The sequence below is a fragment of the Carcharhinus amblyrhynchos genome, chromosome 15, assembly GCF_965287045.1.
Source record: "Carcharhinus amblyrhynchos chromosome 15, sCarAmb.v2.hapA, whole genome shotgun sequence".
NCBI lineage: Eukaryota > Metazoa > Chordata > Chondrichthyes > Carcharhiniformes > Carcharhinidae > Carcharhinus > Carcharhinus amblyrhynchos.
Window position 1 is genome coordinate 78,424,837 of NC_137338.1, and position 16,978 is coordinate 78,441,814.

At 52.4% G+C, this 16,978-nt stretch overlaps 1 protein-coding gene across 1 annotated transcript in view; it reads left to right on the top strand.

Annotated features, from left to right (window-relative positions):
• Window positions 1–16,978, top strand: part of LOC145353502 (voltage-dependent L-type calcium channel subunit alpha-1D-like) — a 97,506-nt gene that overhangs the window by 47,775 nt on the left and 32,753 nt on the right. Inside the window, 9 exon segments of the mRNA XM_080204311.1 lie at window positions 1,369–1,475; window positions 2,374–2,461; window positions 3,030–3,137; window positions 3,232–3,284; window positions 5,849–5,995; window positions 8,595–8,796; window positions 11,154–11,312; window positions 15,021–15,131; window positions 16,079–16,162. Coding sequence (XP_080060437.1) covers window positions 1,369–1,475; window positions 2,374–2,461; window positions 3,030–3,137; window positions 3,232–3,284; window positions 5,849–5,995; window positions 8,595–8,796; window positions 11,154–11,312; window positions 15,021–15,131; window positions 16,079–16,162 — 1,059 coding nt within the window.

A 16,978-nucleotide genomic window follows, 5' to 3' on the forward strand; every position in this document is an offset into this window, starting at 1 on the left:
CATGCTAAGAAATTGCCCTTTAGTGTCCAGAGATGCGTAGGTTAGAGGGATTAGTGGGTAAAATATGTAGGGATATGGGGGTAGGGCCTGGGTGGGATTGTATTTGGTGCAGACTTGATGGGCCAAAGGGCCTCTTTCTGCACTGTAGGGTTCTATGATTCTATGATCTTTGGACACTAAGGGGCAATTTAACATGACCAATCCTCCTAACCTGCACATCTTTGGACACTAAGGAACAATTTAGCATGGCCAATCCACCTAACCTGCACATCTTTGGACACGAAGGGGCAATTTAGCATGGCTAATCCACCCTAACCTTAAAGTGGCCCTTATCTAAAAGGAATACGTAACATTGAAGACAGTCCAAAGGAGAGTCACTAGGCTAATTTCCAGGATGAGAGGGTTGTCCTTTCAAGAGAGACTAAGTATCCTGGGTCTATATTCCTTGGAGTTTAGAAGAGCAAGGGGTGACCTTATTCAGACACACAAGATCCTGAGGAGGGTTTGACAGGGTAAATGCTGAGATGTTTTCGTTAGTGGGAGCGTATCGAACAAAGGGGCAGAGCTACAGGATAAAGGGCCGGTCAGTTAAAACTGAGACGTGTAGAAATTTCTCCTCACACAGGGTGGTGGATCTCTGGAATTGTCTGTCCCAAAGGGTGGTGGAGACGGCATCATTAGAAGTATTGAAAGTGAAGGTGGAGAAATATTTGACGGATCGAGGAATGGAGGGCGATGGGGAAATAGCCCAGAGAAGGAGCTGAGGCCAATATAGATCCGCCATGATGGTATTGAATGGCAGGGCAGGTTCGAAGGGCCTGGTGCCCACTCCTGCTTCTATTTCTTGTGAAGGGGTGGATGAGGGACAGAAAGGGAATTAGAAGGATGTGATGGATAGGGAGGGGGGGGGTGGGGGCAAGGCATGGGCGGAGGTCAGTGTGTTGGGGGCAGAAACATGGGGCAAGAGGGGCCAAGCATCCAACCACCCACCCCCAACGAGGCAGCACGGTGGCACAGTGATTAACACTGCTGCCTCACAGCGCCAGGGACCCGGGTTCGATTTCCATCTTGGGTCACTGTCTCTGCAGAGTCTGCACATTCTCCCCGTGTCTGCGTGGGTTTCCTCCGGGTCCATTTCCTCCCATAGTCCGAACGACGTGCTGGTTAGGTGGGTTGGCCATGCTAAATTCTCCCTCAGTGTACCCAAACAGGTGCCGGAGTGTGGCAACTAGGGGATTTTCACAGTAACTTCATTGCAGTGTTAATGTAAGCCTACTTGTGAAACTCATAAATAACCTGACGTGGAACTCACCCCTTGATCCCCTGGTGACCTAATAACGTTTGTTTTTGTTTGCCACCCGGGGGCAGATGACAACTTTTGGAGCGTTCCTTCACAGGGGCTCGTTCTGTCGAAACGCCTTCAACCTCCTGGACTTGCTGGTGGTCAGTGTGTCTCTCATCTCCTTCTGGCTCCAGTGAGTACGCTGGCTGGAATTCATTCCGCACAAAGCTGATTGTGTGTGTGTGTGTGTGTGTGTGTGTGTGTGTGTGTGTGTGTGTGTGTGTGTGTGTGTGTGTGTGTGTGTGTGTGTGTGTGTGTGTGTGTGTGTGTGTTTGGGAGGGGGGGGCGGGGGTGTGGAATAGAGAGAGGCAGCGTAGCCCCGTGGGCGAAGGGAGGCAGAGGGGCCTCCGTATGCATCCATCTCCCAAGATGGTGGGAAGTGGGTGCGCTCGACGGAGGGTCTTTCTCCTTTCTATTCGCTCCCAGGGTGTGGGCAACCCTAGCTTCCATCAGCCCATCCCTAGTTAACCCTGAGTAGGACCTCGGGCTGCGTACGTGGAGCGATTGGACCCACGAGCTGGGAGGTTCATGCTGAAGACTTTTATGTAGGCCGCAACTGAGGCTATCGCGTCCTGCGGGCATCGTTAACACTTCAGGAGGATGTGAGGGTCTTTGCGAGGTGGGTGGCGGGTACTGGGGGAAGGGGTGCGGATTTATCAGAGTGGTTTGAGCGATGTAGGGGGGGCTTATTTTATCACTGGGGGAGAAGCAGGGGTCATTTGTCCCCAGGGACGGAGGGGAAATTCGGGAGAGGGGCAGACAAGCTCGGGATAGGTCTGGCCAAGGTCGACACAGAAGACCGGTTCCCATTGGCCGATGGTACATGGACTGGTGGGGGAGAGGGGTGGTATTGTTGGGGGGGGGCAGATTTTGGGCAAAGTTTGGGAGGAAAGTGGGGTGGGATATGCAAGGGAGAGCTGCTTTTTTTAAACAGCAGGAGCTAACAATCTGGAGGCTGGGAATGTTTGGAAAATGGAGGATTCCCTCAAGAGAGATTTCCTTTTGGGATAACTCCTGTTCTTCCGTCACAGATCCAGCGCCATCTCCGTGGTAAAGATCCTCCGAGTGCTGAGAGTGTTGAGACCCCTTCGAGCTATCAACCGAGCCAAGGGATTGAAGGTGGGATACGGGAAGAAGGTGGGGATTGAGGGATACGGGGAGAAGGTGGGGATTGAGGGATACGGGAAGAAGGTGGGATTGAGGGATACGGGGAGAAGGTGGGATTGAGGGATACGGGGAGAAGGTGGGATTGAGGGATACGGGGAGAAGGTGGGGATTGAGGGATACGGGGAGAAGGTGGGGATTGAGGGATACGGGGAGAAGGTGGGGATTGAGGGATACGGGGAGAAGGTGGGGATTGAGGGATACGGGGAGAAGGTGGGGATTGAGGGATACGGGGAGAAGGTGGGGATTGAGGGATACGGGGAGAAGGTGGGGATTGAGGGATACGGGGAGAAGGTGGGGATTGAGGGATACGGGGAGAAGGTGGGGATTGAGGGATACGGGGAGAAGGTGGGGATTGAGGGATACGGGGAGAAGGTGGGGATTAAAGGACAAGTGTACATTCTAATAACCAAATGTCTCTACTTTCTCTCTAAATCTCTGTGCTCTGTTTCTCTCCCTCGCTTTCTCTGTCTCTCTCTATCTCTCTCTTTGTCTCTCTCCCACACTCTGTCTCTCTCCGCAGCATGTTGTTCAATGTGTCTTTGTAGCAATCAAAACTATCGGGAACATTATGATTGTGACCACGTTGCTGCAGTTCATGTTTGCCTGTATCGGAGTACAGCTCTTTAAGGTTGGTGCAGTATCTATTATCATCCTGCCTCTGAGTCTTTACTCTGCACCTGATACCTTTCTGTAACCTTCCATCTCAACTGTTTGCGTTTCAGGGCAAGTTTTACAGCTGTACTGATGAGGCAAAGCACACTCCTGAGGAATGTCGGTGAGTCACTCCCAGACCGATTCCCCAGGCCCCTCAGCACTGACCCTCCGACAGTGCGGCGCTCCCTCAGCACTGACCCTCCCACAGTGCGGCGCTCCCTCAGCACTGACCCTCCCACAGTGCGGCGCTCCCTCAGCACTGACCCTCCCACAGTGTGGCGCTCCCTCAGCACTGACCCTCCCACAGTGCGGCGCTCCCTCAGCACTGACCCTCCGAAAGTGCAGCGCTCCCTCAGCACTGACCCTCCCACAGTGCGGTGCTCCCTCGGCACTGACCCTCCCACAGTGCGGCGCTCCCTCAGCACTGACCCTCCGAAAGTGCGGCGCTCCCTCAGCACCGACCCTCCCACAGTGCGGGTCTCCCTCAGCACTGACCCTCCCACAGTGCGGTGCTCCCTCAGCACCGACCCTCCCACAGTGCGGGGCTCCCTCAGCACTGACCCTCCCACAGTGCGGCGCTCCCTCAGCACTGACCCTCCCACAGTGCGGCGCTCCCTCAGCACTGACCCTCCCACAATGTGGCGCTCCCTCAGCACTGACCCTCCCGCAGTGTGGCGCTCCCTCAGCACTGACCCTCCCACAGTGCGGCGCTCCCTCAGCACTGACCCTCCCACAGTGCGGCGCTCCCTCAGCACTGACCCTCCCACAGTGTGGCGCTCCCTCAGCACTGACCCTCCCACAGTGCGGTGCTCCCTCAGCACTGACCCTCCCACAGTGTGATGCTCCCTCAGAACCGACCCTCCCGCAGTGCGGCGCTCCCTCAGCACTGACCCTCCCACAGTGCGGCGCTCCCTCAGCACTGACCCTCCCACAGTGTGGCGCTCCCTCAGCACTGACCCTCCCACAGTGCGGTGCTCCCTCAGCACTGACCCTCCCACAGTGTGATGCTCCCTCAGAACCGACCCTCCCGCAGTGCGGCGCTCCCTCAGCACTGACCCTCCCACGGTGCGGCGCTCCCTCAGCACTGACCCTCCCACAGTGCGATGCTCACTCAGAACCGACCCTCCCGCAGTGCGGCACTCCCTCAGCACTGACGCTTCCACAGTGCGGCGCTCCCTCAGCACTGACCCTCCCACAGTGCGGCGCTCCCTCAGCACTGATGCTCCCACAGTGCGGCACTCCCTCAGCACTGACGCTCCCACAGTGCGGCCTTCCTTCAGCACTGACCCTCCCACAGTGCGGCGCTCCCTCAGCACTGACCCTCCCACAGTGCGGCGCTCCCTCAGCACTGACCCTCCCACAGTGCGGCGCTCTCTCGGCACTGACCCTCCCACAGTGCGGCGCTCCCTCAGCACTGACCCTCCCACAGTGCGGCGCTCCCTCAGCACTGACCCTCCCACAGTGCGGCGCTCCCTCAGCACTGACTGTCCAAGAGTGTGGAGCTCCCGTTTGCTAAACGCTACAGATATTAATGCACAAGACCCTGTTCTTTGAAGTCAGAAAAAACATGTAGACACATTGCGCCTATTTCAGCTGAAGAAAGTAAATGGCAGCCATTTGCTGCTCCATTCTAGAGGGCGATGCCTTGATGGATCAGAATCAGGCTCCCTGGGTTTTAATTATCGAAAAATGCTTGGCAGTTAACTGTCAATCGTTGTCACCAATTGTTGCTCCATGGCAAGCCCTCTTCCTCTCCCACCAAATCCACCTGCCGACTAATCTGCTCTCTCGGGAGAGTGGGGGAGGGGGATGTCGAGAAGACTATCAGGGGTCCCCTTCAAAGGTGCTACCGGATCTTCGAGCCAGTGCCCGAACCCCAGCACCACCCCCCCACACACTGCCAACAATGCCACGAGGTTTGTGCCCCCTCCTCCACCCTCCAGATGCTTAAATAATGAGTAGGCTGGCGTGACATGGGGGCAGGTCACCCCACGGGACACAAAAAACATTCCCACTCACGCCACTGAATTGCGTTTTCGGAAGACGAGACCCCCGTCCCCGGTGTCATCTCTGCGTCCCTCTGCGCACACTGGCGAAGGTGAACGTAAGAACGTAAGAAATAGGAGCAGGAGTAGGCCATCTAGCCCCTCGAGCCTGCCCCGCCATTCAATGAGATCATCGCTGATCTGTCGTGGTTCAGTTCCACGTTCCCACCCTCTCCCCATAACCCTTAATCCCCTCGCTTATCAAAAACCCATCAACCCGCGTCTTAAAAATATTTAGCGAGGTAGCCTCCACCACCTCAACGGGCAGAGAATTCCAGAGATTCACCACCCTTTGAGTGAAGAAGTTCCTCCTCAACTCCGTTCTAAACTGCCCCCCCTTTATCTTGAGGCTGTGCCCCCTAGTCCTACTGTCCTTTCTGAGCGGGAAGAGCCTCTCCATCTCTATCCTATCCATCCCATTCATCATCTTACACGTCTCAATGAGATCTCCCCTCATTCTTCTAAACTCTAACGAGTACAAGCCTAGTTTATTCAGCCTCTCCTCATAGCTCAACCCCCTCAACTCCGGTATCAGCCAAGTGAACCTCCTCTGCACTCCCTCCAAGGCCAAAATATCCTTGCGTAAGTGCGGCAACCAAAACTGTGTGTGGCCTCACTAACTCTCATGCTGCTCTTGCAGGGGGACATTTATTGTCTTCAAGGATGGTGATGTCACCCAGCCCATGGTCCGTCAGCGGATCTGGCACAACAACGACTTCACCTTCGATAACGTTCTGGCCGGAATGATGGCTCTCTTCACCGTCTCCACCTTTGAGGGTTGGCCTGCGTAAGTCACTCTTTCTATCTAACGTTCTATCTCTCTCTCTCTCCGTTATCACATCAGGACCAGGAGCAGGAGTTGGCCATCTGGCCCCTCGAGCGTGATCCGCCATTCAATAAGATCATGGCCGATCTTTTTGTGGACTCAGCTCCACTTACCCGTCTGCTCACCATGACCCTTAATCCCTTGAAAATCTCGGCAGGTCTGGCAGCGTCTGTAAGGAGAGAAAAGAGCTGGTGTTTCCCTTTGAGGGTCATCTGGACTGGAAACGTCAGCTCTTTCCTCTCCTTACAGATGCTGCCAGACCTGCTGAGATTTTCCAGCATTTTCTCTTTTGGTTTCAGATTCCAGCATCTGCAGGAATTAGGTTTTACCCTTAATTTCTTTGCTGTTCAAAAATGTATCTATCCTTACCTTAAAAACATTCAATGAGGCAGCCTCAACTGCTTCACTGGGTGGGGAATTCCACAGATTCACAACTCTTTGTGTGAAGAAATTCCTCCTCAACTCAGTCCTAAGCAGTCCTGCTGCTTCCTCTTATTTTGAGGCGGTGCCCCCGGTTCTGGTTTCACCCACCAGTGGAAACAACTTCCCTGCTTCTATCTCATCTATTCCCTTCATAATCTTATATGTTTCTGTAAGATCTCCCCTCATCCTTCTGAATTTCAATGAGCATAGCCCCAGTCTACTCAGTCTCTCCTCATAAGCCAACCCTCTCAGCTCCGGAATCAGCCTAGTGAATCTCTGCACCCCAGTGCCAGTATATCCTTTCTCAAGTAAGGAGACCAAAACTGTACACAGTACTCCAGGTGTGGTCTCACCAGCACCTTATACAGCTGCAACATAACCTCACTGTTTTTAAACTCCATCCCTCTCGCAATGAAGGACAAAATTCCATTTGTCTTCGTTACCCGAACTGTGAGGATGATCTCTGTGAGGGTGTCCCACTTTGTGTATGGTTTTATTCTTGGAACAGTGTGAGGAATCAAATGAAACCCCAGCCATTGTATAACAATCATGAAAGACTATTTATTGAATTAATTTTGATTTGATTTATTATTGTCACATATATTAGTACACAGTGAAAAGTATTGTTTCTTGCGCATTATGAAGACAAAGCATACCGTTCATAGAGAAGAAGAGGAGAGGGTTCAGAATGTAGTGTTCACAGTCATAGCTAGGATGCAGAGAAAGATCAACTTAATGCGAGGTAGATCCATTCAAAAGTCTGATAGCAGCAGGGAAGAAGCTGTTCTTGAGTTGGTTGGTCCATGACCTTAGACTTTTGTACCTTTTTCCTGACGGATGAAGGTGGAAGAGAGAATGTCTGGGGTGCGTGGCGTCCTTAATTATGCTGGCTGCTTTTCCGAGGCAGTGGGAAGTGTGGATAGACGGAGGGCTGGTTTGCGTGATGGATTGGGCTACATTCACAACCTTTTGTAGTTTCTTGCGGTGTTGGGTGGGAGCAGGAGCCATATCAAGCTGTGATACAACCAGAAAGAATGCTTTCTATGGTGCATGTGTAAAAGTTGGTGAGAGTTGTAGCTGACATGACAAATTTCCTTAGTCTTCTAAGAAAGTAGAGGTGTTGGTGGGCTTTCTTAACTATAGTGTCAGCATGGGGGGTCCAGGACAGGTTGTTGGTAATCTGGACACCCAAAAATCTGAAGCTCTTGACCATTTCTACTTTGTCCCTGTTGATGTAGTGAGAGGCATGTTCTCCTTTACACTTCCTGAAGTCGATGACAATCTCCTGCATTTTGATGACATTGAAGGAGATTAAAGAAATGACGAAACACAGACAACTAGGATATATTAAATACACGTATTACTGAATGTACACACAGTTTATCTAGAAATTACTCCTTGTTCCAAGGTATATCTGTGATCCCTGAAATCCCTAAGACTTTCTCATTCCCAAATAACATCCAAATTAAATAAATCCATAAGTCAAATCAAGCTTCTTGTTACATACAGTACAAAGCAGCACCGCAGCACAGTGGTTCGCACTGCTGCCTCACAATGCCAAGGACCTGGGTTTGATTCCCAGCTCGGGTCATTGTCCGTGTTTGCACATTCTCCCCGTGTCTGCGTGGGTTTCCTCCGGGTGCTCTGGTTTCCTCCCACACTCGCAATGGGGGGGGGATGGGGGGAAGGGGAGGGAGGGGATGGAGGGTTGTTGGGGAGTGTAAGGGAGGAGGGGGATGGGGGAAGGGGAGGGGGGATGGAGGGTTATTGGGGAGTGTAAGGGAGGAGGGGGATGGGGGGAAGGGGAGGGGGGATGGAGGGTTGTTGGGGAGGGTAAGGGAGGAGGGAGTTGGGGGGAAGGGGAGGGGGGACGGAGGGTTGTTGGGGAGGGTAAGGGAGGAGGGGGATGGGGGAAGGGGAGGGGGGATGGAGGGTTGTTGGGGAGGGTAAGGGAGGAGGGGGTTGGGGGGAATGGGAGGTGGGTTTGGGGGAAGGAGTGGTTGGAGGAGCGGGAGGAGGGGTTAGGAGAACTGGGGGAGTCAGTCTGACAGTGTTGACGATGGACCGAATGGCCTCCCGCTGTCCAGGATTCCATGCGGTCTGATGCTTTGCTGTTGTGTGCGTGTGTTCTTGGCAGCCTCCTGTACAAGGCCATCGACGCCAATGCGGAAAACGAGGGTCCCATCTACAACTACCGGGTGGAGATCTCGATATTCTTCATCGTCTATATCATCATCATTGCCTTCTTTATGATGAATATCTTTGTGGGATTTGTCATCATCACCTTCCGGGAGCAGGGTGAAAAGGAGTATCAGAATTGTGAGCTCGATAAGAACCAGGTAGGTCCCATCGCCTGGTGTGGGAGGCTGGGCTATTCCACTGGGGAAGACCTCATTTGGCCCATTGCCTCCATGCCACCCCCCCCAGTTAGCAATCCACTCAGCCTGGCACCCTCCCCTGCCTGCAATCTGTCCCCTTAACCCAGCAAATTTAGAACAAAACCAGTTAGAAACCTTATAATGCAGAAGGAGGCCATTCGGCCCTTCGAGTCTGCACCAACTACAATCCTACCCAAGCCCTATTCCCGGAAACCCACATATTTACCCTGCTAATCCCTCGAACCTACACATCCCGGGACAATAAGGGACAATTTAGGGTGGCCAATGTCATTAGACTGATGACCTAACCCCACATGACTTTGGACTGGGTTTAATTCCCTCCATACATTTCCCATCCCCAACTGCACCCCCACCCCCTAATGGGGCGGGGAGCTGGCATGGAGGCAATGGGCCAAACGAGGTCTTCCCCTGCGCCAGGCTCCCCCCAACCACCCACACTCAGTCCTTTACATTAAACAACATTACCATTAGCTGACAAGTGGAGAGTAACATTCACCCCACACAAGCACCAGGCAATGCCCATCTCCAACAAGAGAGGATCTAACCATCTCCCCATGACATTCAATGTCATTCCCATCACTGAATCCCCCCCACTATCAACATCCTGGGGGGTTACCATTGACCAGAAACTGAACTGGACCCAGCCATATAAATACTGTGGCTCCCAGAGCAGGTCAGAGGCTGGGAATCCTGTGGAGAGTAACTCACCTCCTGACTCCCCCCCAAAGCCTGTCCACCATCTACAAGGCACAAGTCAGGAGTGTGATGGAATACTCTCCCACTCGCCTGGATGAGCGCGGCTCCGACAACACTCGAGAAGCTCGACGCCATCCGGGACAAAGCAGCCCCCCCCCACTCGATCGACACACTAACCACCCACCCTCGACACTCACTCCCTCCACCGCCAACGCACAGCGGCAGCAGTGTGTACCGTCTACAAGATGCACTGCAGCAACTCGCCAAGGCTCCTTCGACAACACCACCCAAACCCACCACCTGGAACTCCCTCCCTAACAGCGCTGTGGGTGTACGGGACTGGACACGGGACTGCAGTGGATTCAAGATGGCGGCTCACCCACCACTTTCTCAGGGGGCAGTTAGGAATGGGGGTAAATGCTGGGCCCAGCCAGCGATATGGAGTGAAATGAAAAATTAAATCCTCGTGCAATCTGTCATCACCTTGGCTGTTTTTGTACTCAGTAGTTTTATTGATGAAGCCTCACAGCCTGTCCTGTCTGTGAACCACTCTCTCAATATAACCCTGCCATTCTCCGCGATCTATCCACTTCATAGAATCCCTACACTGCAGAAGGAGACCATTCAGCCCATCGAGTCTGCATTGACCACAATCCCACACAGGCCCTATCCCCATAACCCCACATATTTACCCTAGCTAGTCACCCTGACACTAAGGGACAATTTAGCATGGCCAATCCACCTAACCTGCACTGGAGCGTGGGAGGAAACTGGATCACCTGGAGGAAACCCACACAGACACGGGGAGAATGTGCAAACTCCACACAGACAGTGACCCAAGCTGGGAATTGAACCCGCGTCTCTGGCACTGTGAGGCAGCAGTGCTAACCACTGTGCCACCCAGCTCTCCCTGCACGCTGGTAAGTGTCTGTTGCCACTCTCTCTCGCTCCTGCCACCCCCCCACAGATCCAATCGGCCACTCATCTGACCATCCTGCTAGCCCATTCATCCCTTGCCGCGGTTGTGGCTGGCACTGCCCACGCTGCCTGCTGCATCCTCCGCATTTCGATTTTGAGACCACCCGTGGGGACTCATGGGGACACAACCGCCACCACCATCCCCCCATCACTCCCAAGGTGGTGCTACCTTGTGGAGTGTTGCCAAAGGCAGTTTCCTCTCAGTGGAACCTGCTGGTGGCGGTTGGGGAGGGGACCCCATTGCCTATCAACCCCAACCACCCCCTCCCCCAACACGTTCACCCATCCCCCTCCTCCCGCACACGCCAGGCTCTCCCCAGTTTGAAAACTGACCCTTTATTGGCATTCTGAGTTGACCCTACTGTCAATATCCAGTGTTGGTGGGAGGGGGTTGGGGGGGGGGGGTTCGAAGGAAATACTCAGTCTTTTACCTTCAGCAAGTTTATTCTGTGCTCCGCTCGGCAGGGGTGCAGACTCGTTGACATTTCCCAGCTGTGACTGACGGACGTTTGAGCCAATGGCCAATATCCGGAGAGGCAATTAGCTAAACGATGTGATTGTCACAGACCGCAGTTGCTAACGCACGTTAACCTTTCCCTCACCCCCCCCACCGTCTCCCGCAGAGGCAGTGCGTAGAGTACGCCATGAAAGCTCAACCCCTGCGTCTCTACATCCCCAAGAACCGCTATCAGTACAAGGTCTGGTACATGGTCAACAGCACTGGCTTCGAGTACGTCATGTTCATCCTGATTCTACTCAACACCATCACCCTCGCCATGCAGGTAAGCCTTCCCTGGGGGAGGTGTGAGGTCGGCGGGGGAGGTGGAAGGTGGGAGGGGGTAGTGGGGGGGGGGAGAGGGGAGATAAAACTCCATGTTTTTTGCATTATCGTTGTCAAGGGATAAATATTGCCCTCCACCCCCTGACTTCATCTCCTCTCTCTCTGTCCATCACCCATGCCTTTCTATTGCCCCAAAATAGCAGCAGGAGTGGGGCCATTCAGCCCTTCGAGTACTGCTGTTCCATTCTATAAAGATCTGATTGTGGCCTCAACTTAGGTTAGGTGTATTGACCCAAACAGGTGTGGAGTGTGGTGACGAGGGGAATTTCACAGTAACTTCATTGCAGTGTAAATGTAAGCATTACTTGTGACACTAATAAATAAATTTTAACTTTAACTCCACTTTCCTGTCTGTCCCTCCGCGCACCCCCCCCTCACCCTGAACCCTCAACTCCCTTTGTGCATTAGAAATCTGTCCAACTCAGCCTCCAGTATATCGGGAGGCAATGGCTGAGTGGTATTATCACTAGACTGTTAATCCTAGAAACTCAGCTAATGTTCTGGGGACCTGGGTTCGAATCCCGCCACAGCAGATGGTGGGATTTGAATTCAATAAAAAATATCTGGAATTAAGAATCTACTGATGACCGTGAAACCATTGTCGATTGTCGGAAAAACCCATCTGGTTCACTGATATCTTTTAGGGAAGGAAATCTGTCGTTCTTACCTGGTCTGGCCTACATGTGACACAGTAAGAAGTCTCGCAACACCAGTTAAAGTCCAACAGGTTTATTTGGTAGCACAAGCCACTAGCTTTCAGAGCGCTGCCCCTTCATCAGTTGAGTGGGAGTTCTGTTCACAAACAGGGCATATAAAGACACAAACTCAGTCTACAAAATAATGGTTGGAATGTGAGTCTTTACAGGTAATCAAGTCTTAAAGGTACAGACAGTGTGAGTGGAGAGAGGGTTAGAGGCACAGGTTAAAGAGATGTGTATTGTCTCCAGACAGGACAGTTGGTGAGATTTTGCCACAAGTTGTGGGGGTTACAGATAGTGCGACATGAACTCAACATTGATTACCTGTAAAGACTTACATTCCAACCATTATTTTGTAAATTGAGTTTGTGCCTTTATCTGCCCTGTTTGTGAGCAGAACTCTCACTCCCCTGATGAAGGAGCAGCGCTCCAAAAGCTAGTGGCTTGTGCTACCAAATAAACCGGTTGGACTTTAACCTGCTGTTGTAAGGCTTCGTACTGTGTTTACCCCAGTCCAACACCGGCATCTCCACATCATGAGCACATTTGAGTCCAGAGCCATAGAAATGTGGTTGACTCTCAACTGCTCTCTGAAATGACCCAGTAAGACACTCAGTTGTATTCAATGAGCTGCAGCCCCCACTGGGGGTGGGGAGGGGAGGGGGGATTGCACTCCACAGACTGACCATCTTCAGACAGAAGAAATTCCCCCTCATCCCCATCTTCAATGGGGCACCCCCTCATTCTGGAACTGTGCTCTCCCCCCTCCCAGTTCTAGATTCCCCCTCCTGGAAGTGGGGGAACATCCTCTCAGCATCTATCCTGTCAAACCGCAACCCCCCTCAGAATCCAAGATGTTTCAATAAGATCTCCTCTCATTCTTCTAAACTCTGGTGGGTTCAGGCCCTGACCTGCTCAACCTTTTCCTCACAAGACAAAAATCCCTCTTTTCACCCTAGGAATCGGCCCAATGAACCTTCTCTGAATGCCCTCCAATGCGAGTAGATCCTTCAGTAAGGGTAAGGAGACCAGAACTGTACAAGGTACAGATGTTGAGGAGCTTAAAGTTTAATCATTGAGTTCCTACAGTGCAGAATGAGGCCATTCAATCCATCAAGTGTGTACTGACTCTCCAAAAGAGATCTATCCCAGGCTCTCTCCTCCACCCTATCCCTGTAAACCCGCACACTTATCATGGCCAGTCCCCCTAACCTGCACATCTTTGGACAATTTAGCGTTGTCAACTTATTAATCTGTATTTACTGCAGGAGAGAGATTTGTCAGAAGTGTTTGTGGACTTCTCGAGGGCCGCTAAGTGCGAGGTTGAGAATGGACCCAGGGGTTCCAGTGAATCTCAGTGAGGTCCCTGACCCAGCGTTGAGGGGAGAGTGAGAAGGAGATGGAGGCTGTGCTGCCCAGAGGGTGGGAGATTGGTTGGGTGGGAGATTGCGTTGGTGTGAATGACGGGGTGTTTGGTGACAGTGTGGGTGGGTGGGTGCTGTGATAAAGCACATTCTGGCTCTTGTGCGGACCTCTTGTGGCTTTCAGGCTGAGTGCATGTGAGGAGGGAGCGATGCTTTCCACAGGCGAATAGTTCCACATCTGGCAGGCACTGAGACAGAGAGTGAGAGAGAAACAGGCAGAGAGAGAGAGAGAGAGAGACAGACACACAGCGGGGGAGAGAGACAGAGTGAGAGAGAGAAAGGGATGCAGAGAGAGAGAGAGGGAGGGAGGGACAGAGAGAGAGAGAGAGAGGGACAGAGAGAAAGAGAGGGATGCAGAGAGAGAGAAAGACACGCACAGAAGACGCAGAAGAGAGAGACACAGACATGTACAAGACAGAGAGAGAGACGTGCACACACAGAGAAGGAGACACAGACAGAGAGAGACACACTCATATACACAGAGAGAGCGAGACACACACACACACACACATACACGTATATACACATACACAAACACAGAGAGAGAGACAAGATGGAGGGGAGTTTCATGGATGAAACTCAAAGCATCCTGAAATCGAGGCCTCATTTCAGTGAGAATGCTTTAGATGAATAAAAGAGGGGGTGAACTGATTGATATAAATTGATGCAGTGGGTTTTGATAGAGTCTACATAGAGAAGATGTTTCCCCGTGTGTGTACATGAGTGTGTGACAGGGGTTGGGACAAAGACTAAGGGCCCAGCAATCTCAGACAGTCACTAATAAATCCAATGCGGGGGAACTGAGGGGAAAGCTCTTTCCCCAGGGAGTGGGGAGAGTGCGGGAGTCGCTCCCGCAGGGAGTGGGGAGAGTGTGGGAGTCGCTCCCACGGGGGGCGGGGAGAGTGCGGGAGTCGCTCCCACGGGAGTGGGGAGAGTGCGGGAGTCGCTCCCACGGGGAGCGGGGAGAGTGTGGGAGTCTCTCCCACGGGGAGCGGGGAGAGTGCGGGAGTCGCTCCCACGGGGAGCGGGGAGAGTGTGGGAGTCTCTCCCACGGGGAGCGGGGAGAGTGCGGGAGTCGCTCCCACGGGGAGCGGGGAGAGTGTGGGAGTCACTCCCACGGGGAGCGGGGAGAGTGTGGGAGTCACTCCCACGGGGAGCGGGGAGAGTGTGGGAGTCTCTCCCACGGGGAGTGGTTGAGGTGAACCGTGTCAATGTGTTTAAGGGGGGGGAAGTTGGATAAACACACGGCGGTGGGGGGGTGGGGTGGGGTGGGGGGGAGGAATAGAAGCATCTCGGGCGGGGGGAGGTGGGGTGATGGTGGGAGATGAAGTATGGGGTGTGGGAGGAGGCTAGGCTGGGGGCAGAAACAGCAGCATGGAGCAGAGGGGCTGAATGGCTTGTTTCCATGTCATAAATGCTGGAATTGGGCACGTCTCCCACACGTATCCAGGGTGACTAGGCCGTGAGCCTGTTGGAGTAGTGAACCATGTCAGAGGGACACTAATATTTGATCTGTTGAATTTCCAGCACTATGAACAGTCAGATCCATTCAACTACGCCATGGATCTACTGAACATGGTTTTCACTGGCCTGTTCACCGTGGAAATGCTGTTAAAGATCATCGCTTTCAAACCAAAGGTACCTCACACTCAACAACAAAATCCTTCTGCATTTCTCTAGCGCCTCGCTCGCAACAAAACATCCCATTCACACCCGCGCCAACCCGGGCCTCATCGGGAGATATCAGGGACAGGCGACAAAAAGCTCGGTCACAGAGGCTGGTTTATAAGGAGCATCTTAAAGGAAGACAGAGAGAGAGAGAGAGAGACAGAGAGAGAGAGGGAGGGAGAAAGGGAGAGACAGAGAGATATAAGGAGGGAATTCCAGAGTTTAGGGCCCCCCAGACAGCTGAAACCTCAATAGCCAATGTTGGAGCGATGGGAATTGGGGGGATGCTTGAGAGGCTGGAATTGGAGGAGCGCAGAGATCTCGGAGGACTAGGGAAGGTTAGAGAGTTAGGGAGGGTTGTAGGGGCTGGAGGAGGTTACAGAGATAGGGAGGGTTGTAGGGGCTGGAGGAGGTTACAGAGATAGGGAGGGGTGTAGGGGCTGGAGGAGGTTACAGAGATAGGGAGGGGTATAGGGGCTGGAGGAGGTTACAGAGATAGGGAGGGGTATAGGGGCTGGAGGAGGTTACAGACATAGGGAGGGTTGTAGGAGCTGGAGGAGGTTACAGAGATAGGGAGGGTTGTAGGTTTGAAAGATGATCATTGGCATATAGTGGAAGTTAATCAGATAGTTTTCCGACAATCTGTTTTTGAAATCAATAAATCTTACTCCAACTTAATCTCGCAATTTCTCTGTCTCTGTGCTCTGTTTACACCGCTTTCCCTCCTCTCTCCCTCTGTCTCCTTCTCTCTCTTTCTTCCACTCTCCCTTTTCCCTGCCTTTCTTTTCTCCCTCTCTATCTTCACCTTCTCTTTCTCTCTTTTCCATCTCTTTTTGCTTGTTGTCCTCCCGCCTGTTCCTCCTCCTCACTCTCCCAATTCCCTCTCTCCCACTCGCTCTCTCTCCGACTCCGTACAGCATTATTTCTGTGATGCCTGGAATACCTTTGACGCTTTGATTGTTGTTGGGAGTGTGATGGACATTGCAGTCACCGAGATAAACGTGAGTAAAGACAGATCTTCCAGAGGGATTTGGGGGCAGATTGTCCCAGTGATAATACTACCCCCCCAACCATGTGATAACCCGGACATCCCACACCCCAACCTGCATCAACAATACATCATGCATTCTCCAAAACTCCTCGATTAGATTCCAGTCTGTAACTCACTCCCAGGTATCTGTTATTCTATATATAAACCACCCCGAACCCCTCGATTAGATTCCAGTCTGTAACTCACTCCCGGGTATCTGTTATTCTATATATAAACCACCCCGATCCCCTCGATTAGATTCCAGTCTGTAACTCACTCACGGGTATCTGTTATTCTATATATAAACCACCCCGAACCCCTCGATTAGATTCCAGTCTGTAACTCACTCCCGGGTATCTGTTATTCTATATATAAACCATCCCGAACCCCTCGATTAGATTCCAGTCTGTAACTCACTCCCGGGTATCTGTTATTCTATATATTAACCACCCCGATCCCCTCGATTAGATTCCAGTCTGTAACTCACTCCCGGGTATCTGTTATTCTATATATAAACCACCCTGAACCCCTCGATTAGATTCCAGTCTGTAACTCACTCCCGGGTATCTGTTATTCTATATATAAACCACCCCGAACCCCTCGATTAGATTCCAGTCTGTAATTCACTCCCGGGTATCTGTTATTCTATATATAAACCACCCCGAACCCATCGATTAGATTCCAGTCTGTAACTCACTCCCGGGTATCCGTTATTCTATATATAAACCACCCCGAACCCCTCGATTAGATTCCAGTCTGTAACTCACTCCCGGGTATCCGTTATTCT